We start from the raw sequence: 15,439 nt of genomic DNA on the forward strand, positions 1-15,439 counted from the left end.
AATTTTGTGCGGAGCTGTTTCTCTTTACGGCAGAGTTAAACGCGAATTACGTGTAAATGATACGGCATTGCAATGTGTGACGGATAATGCTGTTCTTTACACGAGTACATTGGAATGAAGTGTTTGATGATTAAATTATAATTTTTCTTAAAGATATGATACACGCATTTTAACTTTAATAATTTATTCTAATAATTAATAATACAATTCGGTATGGTACGTCTTAAAACACGATACAACACAAAGATCAACATCACAATAAAATCAAATAAATATAAAAAAAAAAAAATCAAATGGTATATTCATTTAAATAAAAAGCAACAATTCATACCTGACACGGGTAGATAAAGAACAGGCTGTATATTGTGAAAACAATTAACAATCGATATGAATGCAAAACAAATGTGAAACAATATGTGAAAACGATTACTTTATTCAAACGGTGAGCGAGTGTGCCAGTAGTGCGCCATTATGGTAGCGCGTCGTTCAGAGAGATGGCATCCGCGAAAGCCACTATAGTGGCGCATAGTGCCTAAGAGGTTAAGGCGGCTAGTTAAATATTAAATTCATTCGAATCTGCATGGCCTTCCAAATCCAGGCGTTCTATGATTTTACTATATGCAATAACATCGAAAACCGGTGCCAAATGTTTCCTGCGATACCTGACTCGCCATAAAACATCTGGCACCAAGCGTTGACCTGGGCCCGTAGCCGCTACGCGGAAAAACCCAGACGAGGAAAAATTATTAAAAATACAAGTTACATGCCGCCTCCCACCGACCAACGTCGCCTCTTAACTGATTGGTCTGCATTATTAACAATTTTAACCAATCGAAGATGCTGCCTCCCATGGCCTTGGGTACGCCCATGGCGAGGTTAGCTGTTTGGAGAACCTTGACCAGAAAGACAGACAAAAATTGACACGCAAACATAACAGATTAATAGTATACTCAAGACCTTTTGCTTTTCGGCTATCCGACTTACAATAAATAGTTGTTGTTGTTATAATTTCCACTGGTTGTGATTCTACGTTTACCTTCCGTATCCTCCAAAACATTCACTCGTTATTAAAGTTAACGTGTGAAGTTGAGCATCGCTAGAAAGTTTCTTTCACTACATTCAAATCAGTTTGCTCAACCCTTCGACAAAATCTATATTTTTGATGCAATATTTTATCAGCGACACTTACTCTGTGCTTGACGACTATACTCGTCATCGATCGATTTTCGTCACACACAGAAATTCGCACTTTCAACACGGAGCGACACAGTTAACTGGTTAAAAAGGACCACTGCATTTTAATTTTGGAGAACAGCTTTTCATTAATTATATGTTCTCCATTTTATTAATTTTGTCCTGCCTCTGTATAGGTAAATGAGATATTGTAAATAAAGGTACGTGGAAAAAAGAAGTGATACAAACAATTTTTTCAATAATTTTTAACGTTTTTATACCAAATCGCGTACTGTGCCAATACTTATGCACACCACTGTAGCTGTTATTGTTTATAGAGTATCTCTTAAGGTATCTCAGGTTCGACCGCAACTCTCAATACTATATTAACGAATAAATAAGTGAAATCCAGGAATTTCTAACACCTTTAAACAGGATGTACAGTCACCCCTGGGAGAAATTTTAATGGGAGATTCTAGAGACCAAAATAAGACGAAAATCAAAAAATTTTTTACCGAAAATATAATTTCTGGACAGAAATGCTTCCTCGAACTGCAAATGTTTAAAATATCATAACTTCTGAACAGATTGGAGGATTTTAATGTTTCAAAAGGCAAACAACGCGTATTTAGGTGAGGAATATATAGAAATCGCAAAAATATTCGAAAAGTTGATCCTTGACTCCACAAAATGAGAAAAACCCCATAAAAATGGTCCAATTTTCAAACAGCCATAACTTCTACAATAGTGAATATATTTAAATGAAACTTTTTTCTGAAATAGAGCTCGTGGGTAGTTACAAAAAAGTATTAGACAACTTTTTGGTAGGGCGTCTAACAGAATTACTAAAAATCGAAAACGAATTTAAAAAAAAAAATCGACAGTGGGCAGGTGCTTAAATTTTTCAGTGAACAAAAAAAATTTCAAATCGTTCTGAAGAAATTATTTTCAGTTGCAGGAGTCAATTACAATTATTTTTGGTCAATACACATACTATCGAAATCCTACCCACTTTCTAGAAAAAAAATTTTTTACCGAAAATATAATTTCAGGCCAGAAATGCTTCCTCGAAATGCAAATGTTTAAAATATCATAACTTCTGATTGGATTGGACGATTTTAATGTTCCAAAAGTCAAACGACGCGTATTTTAATGGAGAATATGTCGTGATTCTAACAATATTGAAAAAGTTGTTCCTTGACACCGTAAAGTGAGAAAAACTCCATAAAAATGGTGCAATTTTCAAACAGCCATAACTCCTACAATAATGAATATATTTGAATGAAACTTTTTTCTGAAGTAGAGCTCATGGGTATCTACAAAAAAGTATTAGAAAATTTTTCTATAGGGTGTCACAGAAAATTATTAAAGATCGAAAACGAATTTTTAAGAAAAATCGACAGGGAGTAGTGCCTAAATTTTTCGACGGAAAAAAAAACTTTCGAATCATTCTAAGAAAATTATTTTCGTTTGCGGGGGCCAACTACAATCATTTTTGGTGAATAGACATACCCCCGAAATCCTTCCCACTTTCGAGAAAAAAATTCGACTAGGTACTGAAATTTTTAGAGGAAATTAAAAAATTTCAAATCATACTAAAAAAATTATATTTAGTTGCAAGGGTTAATTACAAGCATTTTTGGTCAACGAACTAATGTGAGGCCACAGATATGCTTCTCTGAAATTTCATGCGAATCTTTAAAATGTCACAACTCTTGAACGGATAGGAAGAGTTTGATTTTTCAAAATGCAAACAACGCATATTTTAGTGGAGAATATCTCGAGATTCTAACAATATTGAAAAAGTTGTTCCTTGATCCCGCAAAATGAGAAAAACCCCATAATAATGGTCCAATTTTCAAACAGCCATAACTCCTACAATAGTGAATATATTTGAATGAAACTTTTTTTGTGAAGTAGAGCTCGTGGGTAGTTACAAAAAAGTATTAGACAACTTTTTGGTAGAGCGTCAAACAGAGTTACTAAAAATCAAAAACGAATTTAAAAAAAAAATTGACGGGGCAGGTGCTTAAATTTTTCAGTGAAAAAAAAAATTTCAAATTGTTTTGGAAAAATTATTTTCAGTTGCGGGAGTCAATTACAATTATTTTTGGTCAATACACATACTATCGAAATCCTACCCACTTTCTAGAAAAAAAATTTTTTACCGAAAATATAATTTCAGGCCAGAAATGCTTCCTCGAAATGCAAATGTTTAAAATTTCGTAACTTCTGAACGGATCGGAGGATTTTAATGTTTCAAAAGGCAAACAACGTATATTTAGGTGAGGAATATATAGAAATCGCAAAAATATTCGAAAAGTTGATTCTTGACTCCACAAAATGAGAAAAACCCCATAAAAATGGTCCAATTTTCAAATAGCCATAACTCCTACAATTGTGAATATATTTCAATGAAACTTTTTTCTGAAGTAGAGCTTGTGGGTATCTACAAAAAAGTATTAGAAAATTTTTCTATAGGGTGTCACAGAAAATTATTAAAAATCGAAAACGAATTTTTAAGAAAAATCGACAGGGACTAGGTGCCTAAATTTTTCAACGAAAAAAAAAATTTTTAATTAATTCTGAAAAAATTATTTTCGGTTGCAGGGATCAATTATAATCATTTTTGATGAATAGACATATCCCCGAAATCCTGCCCACTTTCTAGAAAAAAATTCGACTAGGTACTGAAATTTTTAGAGGAAATTAAAAAATTTCAAATCATACTAAAAAAATTATATTTAGTTGCAAGGGTTAATTACAAGCATTTTTGGTCAACAGACATACCCCCGATATCCTACGAACTAATGTGAGGCCACAGAAATGCTTCTCTGAAATTTCATGCGAATCTTTAAAATGTCATAACTCCTGAACAGATTGGATGATTTTAATGTTTAAAAAAGCAAACGACGCGTATTTTAATGGAGAATATGTCGAGATTCTAACAATATTGAAAAAGTTGTTCCTTGACCCCGCAAAATGAGAAAAACCCCATAAAAATGGTCCAATTTTCAAACAGCCATAACTCCTACAATAGTGAATATATTTGAATGAAACTTTTTTTTGAAGTTGAGCTCGTGGGTACCTACAAAAAAGTATTAGACAACTTTTCTGTAGGGCGTCAAACAAAATTACTAAAAATGAAAAAGGAATTTTTAAGAAAAATCGACAGGGGGTAGGTGCCCAAATTTTTCAACGAAAAAAAAAATTTTTAATTAATTCTGAAAAAATTATTTTCGATTGCAGGGGTCAATTATAATCATTTTTGATGAATAGACATATCCCCGAAATCCTACCCACTGTCTAGAAAAAAATTCGAGGTGTGAAATTTTTTGACGAAAAAAAAAAATTTAAATCGTTCTGAAAAAAATATTGTTACCTGTGGGGGTCAATTACAATCATTTTTGGTGAATAAACATAACCTCGAAATCCTACCCACTTTCTAGAAAAAAATTCAGTACGGGTGGAACTTTAAATGTTAATAACTTTTTAACGAAGCCTCTATCAACAAATTAGTATTCTTGATTTTTGTCTTATTTTGGCCTCTAGAATCCCCTATTGAAATTTTTCCCACAGGTGGCCGAACACAATGTATACAAAGTTTTCCTTGACACATTTACTATCACATCAGTTTTCCCTAGCTGGATATCCATGTTCGTATGTGATTGTAAATCAATATAAGTGATAATAATTGCATTTACCATCGTTTTTTTGTGATTATCGGTGACAATGTCGTGTGTAATTCTGAGTATTAATAATAGATTTTTTGTGTTTTAATATAAAATTTTTTGACCACGATTATTTCTACTATGATTGGAATTAGAATGAAAATTCAATAAGAAATGTGTTCGAAATCGTAAGATACAAGATATGCGTGATTGTAGTCTGCAAAAAAGTGTTTAAACTGGTAGAATAGTGTAATAAATATTACGGAGCTATGTATTTATTTGGGGCATTTTCGTAAACGGTACGATCCGTGTATATAACTGTGAATCGAATCGTGTTTTCCTGTATGAGTGCGACAACTCTGACTGGAATTCAAATTGGGCACTGCGGAAGTCGTAGCTGTAAACTTAAAATGCTAATGTCTCGATAACGTGCTTTCTCGTAGCTCTTATATTTCTATGATTTAAAGCTTTTCTATTTTTCCTCGACGCTAAACGTTCTCCATCCAAGTCCCAAAAATGGAACTTGCTTTTGTTAGGAAATGAATTTATAATCCATGCCACGTAATTGTATCAAGTGAAGTAATTTCATTAGTAACCAAAGTGTTATTGATAATTGATTGTCTGTTATTATTCTAGTTGGCATGATTCACATGATTTGTATTATATGGAATTTGGATTAATATATATAATATTTATTTAATTCTAAAAGCTTTCATCCGAAAAACAATAATTTTTCGGAAGTTCAATGATTTATTTACAGTGAGTCACAGACAAAATCGAACACCACATATGAAAATATGTTTCATTCGAAAAAGAAGTTTAGGAATGATTTGGAAAAAAAATAAGGCAGACATATATTGTATACATACAGGGTGTTCGGCCACCCCTGGGAAAAATTTTAATGGGGGATTCTGGAGGCCAAAATAAGACGAAAATCAAGAATACTAATTTATTGATGGAGGCTTTGTTACAAAGTTATTAACGTTTAAAGTTTCGCCCGTACTGAATTTTTTTTCTCCAAAATGCGCAAGATTTCGAGGTTATGTCTATTGACCAAAAATGATTGTAATTGACCCCCACAGCTAACAATATTTTTTTCAGAATGATTTAAAATATTTTAATTTCGTCGAAAAATTTCACAGATTCTCGAATTTTTTTCTCGAAAGTGGGTAGGATTTCGAGGTTATGTCTAATGACCAAGAATAATTGTAATTGACCCCTGCGAACGAAAATAATTTTTACAAAACGATTAAAAATTTTTTTTTTTCGTCGAATTTAGGCACCTGATTAGATTTTCAGTAAGGAATTTTTTTCTCGAAAATGCGTACGATTTCGAAGATATGTGTAATGACCAAAAATGATTGTAATCGACCCTTGCAACCGAAAATAATTTTTTAGAATGATTTGAAATTTTTTAATTTCGTCTAAAAATTTCACAGATTCTCGAATTTTTTTCTCGAAAGTGGGTAGGATTTCGAGGTTATGTCTAATGACCAAGAGTAATTGCAATTGACCCCCGCGAACGAAAATAATTTTTACAAAACGATTTAAAATTTCTTTTTTTCGTTGAAAAAAGGCACCTGATTAGATTTTCAGTAAGGAATTTTTTTCTCGAAAATGCGTACGTTTTCGGAGATATGTGTAATGACCAAAAATGATTGTAATTGACCCTTGCAACCGAAAATAATTTTTTTCAGAACGAATTAAAATATTTAAATTTCGTCGAAAAATTTCACAGATTCTCGAATTTTTTTCTCGAAAGTGGGTAGGATTTCGAGGTTATGTCTAATAACCAAACATGATTGTAATTGACCCCCGTAACCGAAAATAATTTTTCCAGATCGAGTTGAAATTTTTTAATTTAATTGTTAATAACTATTTAACGAAGCCTCAGTCAAGAAATTGTTATTCTTGATTTTCGTCTTATTTTGGCCTCTAGAATACCCCATTAAAATTTGTTTCAGGATGGCCAAACACCCTGTATATCTGTATTTATTGTGTAATAATGAGAAAAGAAATGAATATTGCTTAACATAAAAAATAAAGTTACTATAATACGGTACAGAAAACATCTCGCAGCTAAAATCGTATGCTATTCTCCTATCTGGTATTCCCCTCCAGGAATCCCCCAAAAGAAAGGAAGAACGTTCAACAAAAGATCACATTGTTTCAGCTTGTTAGTAAACGTGATATTGCATCGAAGTAAGAAAATAAATCGTAATAATAGTAAAAATGAAGCAGATGACACTAGAGGCCCGAGAAATTGTTGCGAAGAACTTTCAAACTGGTAAAGGTTATCGAGAAATTGGAAAAATTATTGGTAGAAGTATTAGCACTGCTCAATACATTATTAAACGATACAGAGAAGAAAATAGAATTACAAATAAATTAAGAACAGCACTGAACAAAAAATTTAATGCATTATGATGAGCGAAGGATAGTTAGCAAAATCAAAGGAAATTCAAAGCTGAGTGAATCTAAATTGTCGAACGAGGTGGAAAAATATTTGCAAAAATATGTTAATCCAAAAATTGTGAGAAGAGTATTAAGAAAGAATGATTTTCATAGTTGTACAGCAAGAAATAAACCATTTGTCAGCGATAAAAATGAGAAAAAGAGACTGCAGTTTGCGAGACAGTATTTAACTAAGGATTTTAACTTTGTGAAGAAGTTATTTTTGTCAACGAAATGAAAAACCTTTTTCATTCAAATGGCAAAGTTACTGTACGGTGCAAACCTAATGAAGAATTTTAAATACAAATATATGAATCCTACTATTAAACATGAAGGTGTGTCAATGATGGTTTAGGGGTGTATATCAGCTCCTGGAACAGGAAATTTGAAATTTATTAAAGGGAACATGGACACTAGAGGCCCGAGCAATTGTTGCGAAGAACTTTCAAAATGGTAAAGGCTATCGAGTAATTGCACAAATTATTGGTAGAAGTATTAGCACTGCTCAATACATTATTAAACGATACAGAGAAGAAAATAGAATTACAAATAAATTAAGAACAGCACCGAACAAGAAATTTAATGCATTACGATGAGCAAAGGATAGTTTGCAAAATCAAAGAAAATTCAAAGCTGAGTGAACCTAAATTGTCGAACGAGGTGGAAAAATATTTGCAAAAATCTGTTAATCCAAAAATTGTAAGAAGAGTACTAAGAAAGAATGATTTTCATGGGCGTACAGCAAGAATTAAACCATTTGTCAGCGATAAAAATGAGAAAAAGAGACTGGAGTTTGCGAGACAGTATCTAACTAAGGATTTTAGTCTTTGTAAAGAAGTTATTTTTGTCAACGAAATCAAAAACCTTTTTCATTCGGATGGCAAGGTTACTGTGTGGCGCAAACCTAATGAAGAATTTAAAATAAAAAATATGAAGCCTACTATTAAACATGAAGGTGTGTCAATGATGCTTTGGAAGTGTATATCAGCAACTGGAACAGGAAATTTGAAATTTATTAAAAGGAACATGGACACTAGAGGCCCGAGGAATTGTTGCGAAGAACTTTCAAAATGGTAAAGGCTATGGAGAAATTGCAAAAATTATTGGTAGAAGTATTAGCACTGCTCAATACATTATTAAACGCTATAGTGAAGAAAATACAATTACAAACAAATTAAGAACAGCACCGAACAAAAAATTTAATGCGTACGGTCAGCGATGGATAGTTAGCAAAATCAAAGAAAATTCCAAGCTGAATGAATCTAAATTGTCGAACAAGGTGGAAAAATATTTGCAAAAATCTGTTAATCCAAAAATTGTTAGAAGAGTACTGCAAAAGAATGATTTTCATGGGCATACAGCAAGAAATAAACCATTTGTCAGCGATAAAAATGAGAAAAAGTGACTGGAGTTTGCGAGACAGTATTTAACTAAGGATTTTAGTCTTTATAAAGAAATTATTTTTGTCAACGAAATCAAAAACCTTTTTCATTCAGATGGCAAGGTTACTGTGTGGTGCAAACCTAATGAAGAATTTTAAATAAAAAATATGAATCCTACTATTAAACATGAAGGTGTGTCAATGATGGTGTGGGAGTGTATATTAGCTACTGGAACAGGAAATTTGAAATTTATTAAAGGGAACATGGACAAATTTGATTATTTGAATAATTTCAAATGAATTTAAAAAGTAGTGTCAAAAAATTGAGAATTTTGAGTTGTTTTAGATTTTATAGTGATAATGATCCAAAACATAGGTTGCATATTGCAAAAATGTGGCAATTATATAACTGCCTGAAAGTTATCGAAACACCTTCCCAATCACCCAACGTAATTGAGAATATTTCGCATGAATTAGAAGAAAGGATTAGAAAACATACAATTTCTAATAAAAGTGATTTAAAAAAAGCAGTGCAAGAAGAATGGAGAAAAATTGAACCTGATTTTACATAAGGCCTAGTAAAATCAATGCCGAAAAATACTAATTTTATAAGTCCTAAAAAGTACTAATTTTTAATTTAATTTAAATGTAAAAAAATATTCTTGATGTGTACAATTTTAGCCGTGAGATGTTTTCTGTACCGTATTATAGTAACTTCTTTTTTTATGTTAAGCAATATTCATTTCTTTTCTCATTATTACACAATAAATACAGATATACAGAGTGTTCGACCACCCCTGACACAAATTGGTATTCTTGGTTTTCGTTTTATTTTGGCCTCTAGAATCTCCCATTAAAATTTTTCCCAGAGGTGGCCGAACACTCTGTATAATATTATAATTTGCAACAAAATGCTTAAATCTTAATAAAATATTATCTCGTTTAAGAGTTGCGTTAATTTCCTATAATTTATTTTGTTTCTAGTGGTGTATCAAAACTTTGTCCGGATACTGTAGTAATTTTATTCAGCATGCAGTGTGTTATATGGTTTATACTTTTTGTTGCTAGGCACGTACAGAAGAGCACTTGGCGCAAGAACAAGCATGGCTAAATTTTGAAACTATTTGGTTGTTGCATCGAGGTGGCTTCACTCTTGCGACAAAGTACAATTCAGCAGATCCGGATACGGGAAAATTGAAAATTCGTTTAGTGTCTTCCGGGGATGAACTTCTTGTCGACGAAGAGGATGTCGAAAAGGTATCGTTGAACTTGAAAGTAAAATCATTAAAGTATAGAAAATACAAAAGTTTCTAACATGCGTACTCAAATAAACATTTAAATCAAATTGATTGTTAATTTTGTCCATAGGCTAATCCCCCACAATTCGACAAGGCCGAGGAGCTCTCGCGTTTACGGTTCTTAAATGAATCTTCCGTTCTTCACACACTGAGGCAACGCTATGCTAGTAATTTAATACACACGTATGCAGGAGATAGTATGATCATTATCAATCCGGTAGTGCCATTGGCGATTTACTCAGAAAAGGCAAGTGATCGTTTTAAATTGATTTACTTTTTCTCGATATCGTTTGCTGAAATTATTTAACGATTCGATGTTTTAGATCTATACTATAGTTCTGTAATGTCGCGTTTTTTTTTTATAATTTAGTATTGTGGAAATAAATTCATTTACTTGAGTACCACCGTAATATATTTTATGAGTACATTACGCATTGTATGGTCGCATACGTGGGTATACTCAACCACGTTGAGCACTAAGCATATGAAAGTAATGTATGTTTTCGTTACAACAGTATTTCTACTCTAATATACAGAGAGTGTAAAAAGTATTCGTACACTAGTCAATTTGAACAAAAACTTTGCAGAACTTTGTTTATTACAAAAGTATGTTAACAAAAACATACATACATATTCTTAGAAATCTCTGGAACAAATGTCATTAACAACAAATTATTTATTTATATTTATTATGAAAATATTAACAAACTTCTAGAAATTGACCTAAAATATACGCGTAATAAGTATTCGTACAGTCTTTGATTCGTAACATTTCACATGGAACGATTACAAGATAATCTATGATATGTAAACATACTTAGCATCAGTATGTCTGGAGACGCTGTCGGTATAGGTAGTATCCTAAATTCAAACATTATAAACGAAATTATCAGTAAAATGGGACGAAAACGCAAGGAAACCTCTGAAGAAGAAAGGAAAATTGTTATAAATTTACATAATAAGTGTAAAACACTGAGTGAAATTTCTAAAGTTTTAAATAGATCGAGGTCCACGATTCAAGGAATCATCGACAGATATGGCGATCGAAAAACTGTAAAAAATAATCCAAGAAACGGACATAAACGAATAATAAATGAGTATACCGGCTGATGGATAATTCGAAAAATAAAGCAAAATCTAAAGATAAGTGCGGTGAAAATCACAGCTGAACTTAAAAATGATCTGGACATTAATGTGTGCAGTAGCACAGTGCGTAATTTTTTACGGGATAGAGGATACCACGGCAGAGTAGTTCGTAAGAAATATTTCGTAAATGAAATTAATAGAAAGAAACGATTGCAATTCGCGAAAGAGTACGTTAATGTTCCTATGGAGTACTGGAACCGTATTATACAGGGTGTTCGGCCACCCCTGGGAAAAATTTTAATGGGTGATTCTAGAGGCCAAAATAAGACATAAATCAAGAATACCAATTTGTTGATGGAAGCTTTGATAAAAAGTTATTAACAATTAAATTCAAAAATTTCAAATCGTTCTGGAAAAATTATTTTCGGTTGCGGGGGTCAATTACAATTATTTTTGATGAATAGACATATCCCCGAAATCCTACCCTTCTTCGAGAAAAAAATTCGGGTAGGTGGTGAGATTTTTCGGCGAAAAAAAAAATTTTTCAAATTGTCCCAAAAAAATTATTTCCGATTGCAAAGGTCGATTATAATCATTTTTGATGAATAGATATACCCCGGAAATCCTACCCAGTTTGGAGAAAAAAATTCGAGAAGGTGTGAAATTATTCAACAAAATTAAAAAATTTTAAATCGTTCTAAAAAAATTATTTTTGATTGCAGAGACCAATTATAATAATTTTTGGTCAATGGACATACCCTCGAAATTCTAACCATTTCCAAGAAAAAAATTCCTTACCGAAAATATAATTTCAGGCTAGAAATGTTTGCCCGAATTTTCATGCGAATCTTTAAAACGTCATAACTTCTGAACGGATTGGACGATTTTAATGTTCAAAAAGCCAAACTCCCCGTATTTTAGTGTAGAATATGTAGTAGTTATAAAAATATTAGAAAGGTTGTTCCTTGGCCCCATAATGTTAGAAAAACCCCATAAAAATGGTCCAATTTTCAAACAACCATAACTCCTATAATAGTGAATATATTTCAATGAAACTTTTTTCTGAAGTAGAGCCCATAGGTACCTACAAAAAAGTATTAAACAACTTTTCTGTAGGACATCAAGCGAAATTATTAAAAATCAAAAACGAATTTTTGAGGAAAATCGACTAGGGGGTAGGTGCCCAAAATTTCGGGTGAACTTGAAAAGTTTCAAATCTTTCTGGAAAAATTATTTTCGGTTGTAGGGGTCAATCACAATCATTTTTGGTCATTACACATACCCCCGAAATCCTACTCAGTTTTGAGAAAAAAATTCCTTACCGAAAATATAATTTCTGGCCAGAAATGTTTGCCCGAATTTTCATGCGAATCTTTAAAACGTCATAACTTCTGAACGGATTGGACAATTTTAATGTTCAAAAAGCCAAACGCCGCGTATTTTAGTGTAGAATATGTAACAAGTATAAAAATATTGGAAAGGTTGTTCCTTGGCCCCGTAATGTTAGAAAACCCCCATAAAAATGGTCCAATTTTCAACTTATATAGTCATAACTCCTATAATAGTGAATATATTTCAATGAAACTTTTTTCTGAAGTAGAGCCCATAGGTGCCTACAAAAAAGTATTAAACAATTTTTCTGTAGGACATCAAGCGAAATTATTAAAAATCAAAAACGAATTTTTGAGGAAAATCGACAAAGGGGTGCCTAAATTTTTCGGCGAAATTGAAAAGTTTCAAATCGTTCTGGAAAAATTATTTTCGGTTGCGGGGGTCAATTATAATCATTTTCGGTGAATAGACATACTCCCGAAATCTTACCCACTTTCGAGAAAAAAATTCTGTATTGGCGGAACTTTAAACGTTAGTAACTTCTTAACGAAGTCTCCATCAACAAATTGGTATTCTTGATTTTCGTCTTATTTTGGCCTCTAGAATCTCCCATTAAAATTTTTCCCAGTATTTACTGATGAGAGTAAATTTAACATATTTGGGTCAGATGGACGATGTACAGTATGGCGGAAAAAAATACCGAGTATGAAAAAAGAAATTTGAGGCCGACCGTAAAACATGGAGGAGGATCAGTCACTGTTTGGGGCTGTATGAGTGCGAGCGGGGTTGGATCCCTCCTTTTTATCGATGGTATCATGGATCACAAAATGTACATCGATATTCTAAAAGAGCATCTTCAGGTTAGTGCAAATAAAATGCAGTTACAGGACAATTATATATCTTTGCAAGATAATGATCCGAAGCATAATGCTTATAGTACACGTCAGTGGATCCTATATAACGTGCCGCAGCAATTAAAAATCCCTCCACAGTCTCCAGACGTAAATGTGATAGAGCACTTATGGAGTCATCTTGAAGAAAAAATTCGAGATCATCACATTTCTTCGAAACAAGATTTAAAAAATGCACTTTCAGAGGAATGGAACAAAATTTCTAGTACTATAACCAAAAATTTAGTAAATCAATGCCGCAAAGGCTTCAAGCGATTATACAATTTAAAGGAAATCCCACTAGATACTAAAATAGCAAATAGACTGATTTTTGTTACGTTTATGTATTAAAATCTATAGTTTTTGTTGTAAAATTAGAAGTGTACGAATACTTATTACACGTATATTTCACGCCAATTTCTGGAAATTTGTTAACATTTTCATAATAATTATAAATGAATAATTTGTAGTTAATGACATTTGTTCCAGAGATTTCTAAGAATATGTATGTATGTTTTTGTTAACATACTTTTGTAATAAACAAAGTTCTGCAAAGTTTTCGTTCAAATTTACTAGTGTACGAATACTTTTTACATTCACTGTATATTATTTTTTTTTATAATCGAAATATTCCAATTTGTTCAAGGTGGCGCTAATGTTCAGGGGATGTAAGACTGAAGATATGCCACCGCATGTTTACGCAATGGCGCAAACAGCCTATAAAGGAATGTTAGCAACACGAAGGGACCATTCCTTAGTTTTTCTCGGACGTAGTGGATCAGGCAAAACCACAAACTTTAAACATGTTCTTCATTACCTTGTATTGGCTGCAGGCACAGTTAACAAGGTAAATAAAAATGTTAGTACTTGTACATTACCGATATAAGCTTTTTTAGAAAATATTGTAAGAAACAAAATTATAGTGTATGTATAATTTTATTATAATATAATATTAATTATAATTATATGTTGACTGCCATTCAACCATATACAGGATGTTCGGCCACCCCTGGGAAAAATTTTAATGGAAGATCCTAGAGGCCAAAATAAGATGAAAATCAAGAATACCAATTTGTTAATGGAGGCTTTGTTAAGAAGTTATTAACGTTTAAAGTTTCACCAGTACTGAATTTTTTTCTCGAAAATGTGCAGGATTTCGGGGATATGCCTATTCACCAGAAATGATTGCATTTGACCCCCGTAACCGAAAATAATTTTTCCAGAACGATTTGAAATTTTTTTTTTTCATCGTAAAATTTCACATATTCTCGAATTTTTTTCTAGACAGTGGCTAGGATTTCGGGGGTATGTGTAATGACCAAAAATGATTGCAATTGAGCTCCGCAACCGAAAATAATTTTTCCAGAACGATTTGAAATTTTGTTTTTTCGTCGAATAACTAGATTTTCGGTAAGGAATTTTTTTCTCGAAAGTGCGTAGGATTTCAGGGGTATGTGTAATGACCAAAAATTATTGTAATTGAACCCCACAACCGAAAATAATTTTTTTAGTATGATTGTAAATTTTTTAATTTCGTCTAAAAATTTCAGTACTTTCTCGAATTTTTTTCTCGAAAGTAGGTAGGATTTTAGGGGTATGTGTAATGACCAAAAATGATTGTAATTGACCCCCTCAACCGAAAATAATTTTTCCAGACCTATTTGAAATTTTTTAATTTAATTGTTAATAACTTTTTAACGAGGGCTCAGTCAAGAAATTGATATTCTTGATTTTCGTCTTATTTTGACCTCTGGAATCTACCATTAAAATTTTTCCCAGGGGTGACCTAACACCCTGTATGTGTAATAACCAAAAATGATCATAATCAACCCTTGCGATCGAAAATAATTTTTTTAGAATGATTTGACTATCATACCCGAATTTTCTTTTCGAAAGTGGCTAGAATTTTATGGCTAGGGGTATGTGTATTCATCAAAAACGATTGTAATTGATCTCTGCAACCAAACATAATTTTTTCAGAATGATTTGAAATTTTGTAATTTAATTTTTTAATAACTTTTTAACGAAGCCTCAGTTAACAAATTGATATTCTTGATTTGAAGTCTCAGTTAACAAATTGATATTCTTGATTTGAAGTCTCAGTTAATAAATTGATATTCATTTTTTTCTATAAGGGATTGAAAAAATTAATTC

General features: G+C 32.1%; 1 protein-coding gene across 2 annotated transcripts in view; it reads left to right on the forward strand.

The window, feature by feature from the left end:
• The window catches only part of LOC143344899 (unconventional myosin-XVIIIa), a 256,926-nt gene that overhangs the window by 84,414 nt on the left and 157,073 nt on the right, over positions 1-15,439 (forward strand). For both annotated transcript variants that reach the window (XM_076771483.1, XM_076771484.1), the window contains 3 exons: positions 9,748-9,936; positions 10,048-10,224; positions 13,932-14,132. In XM_076771483.1, the coding sequence (XP_076627598.1) occupies positions 9,748-9,936; positions 10,048-10,224; positions 13,932-14,132 (567 nt within the window). The remainder of the gene's footprint in view (positions 1-9,747; positions 9,937-10,047; positions 10,225-13,931; positions 14,133-15,439) is intronic.

Source organism: Colletes latitarsis, chromosome 8 (assembly GCF_051014445.1).
Source record: "Colletes latitarsis isolate SP2378_abdomen chromosome 8, iyColLati1, whole genome shotgun sequence".
In the NCBI taxonomy this organism is placed as follows: Eukaryota; Metazoa; Arthropoda; class Insecta; order Hymenoptera; family Colletidae; genus Colletes; species Colletes latitarsis.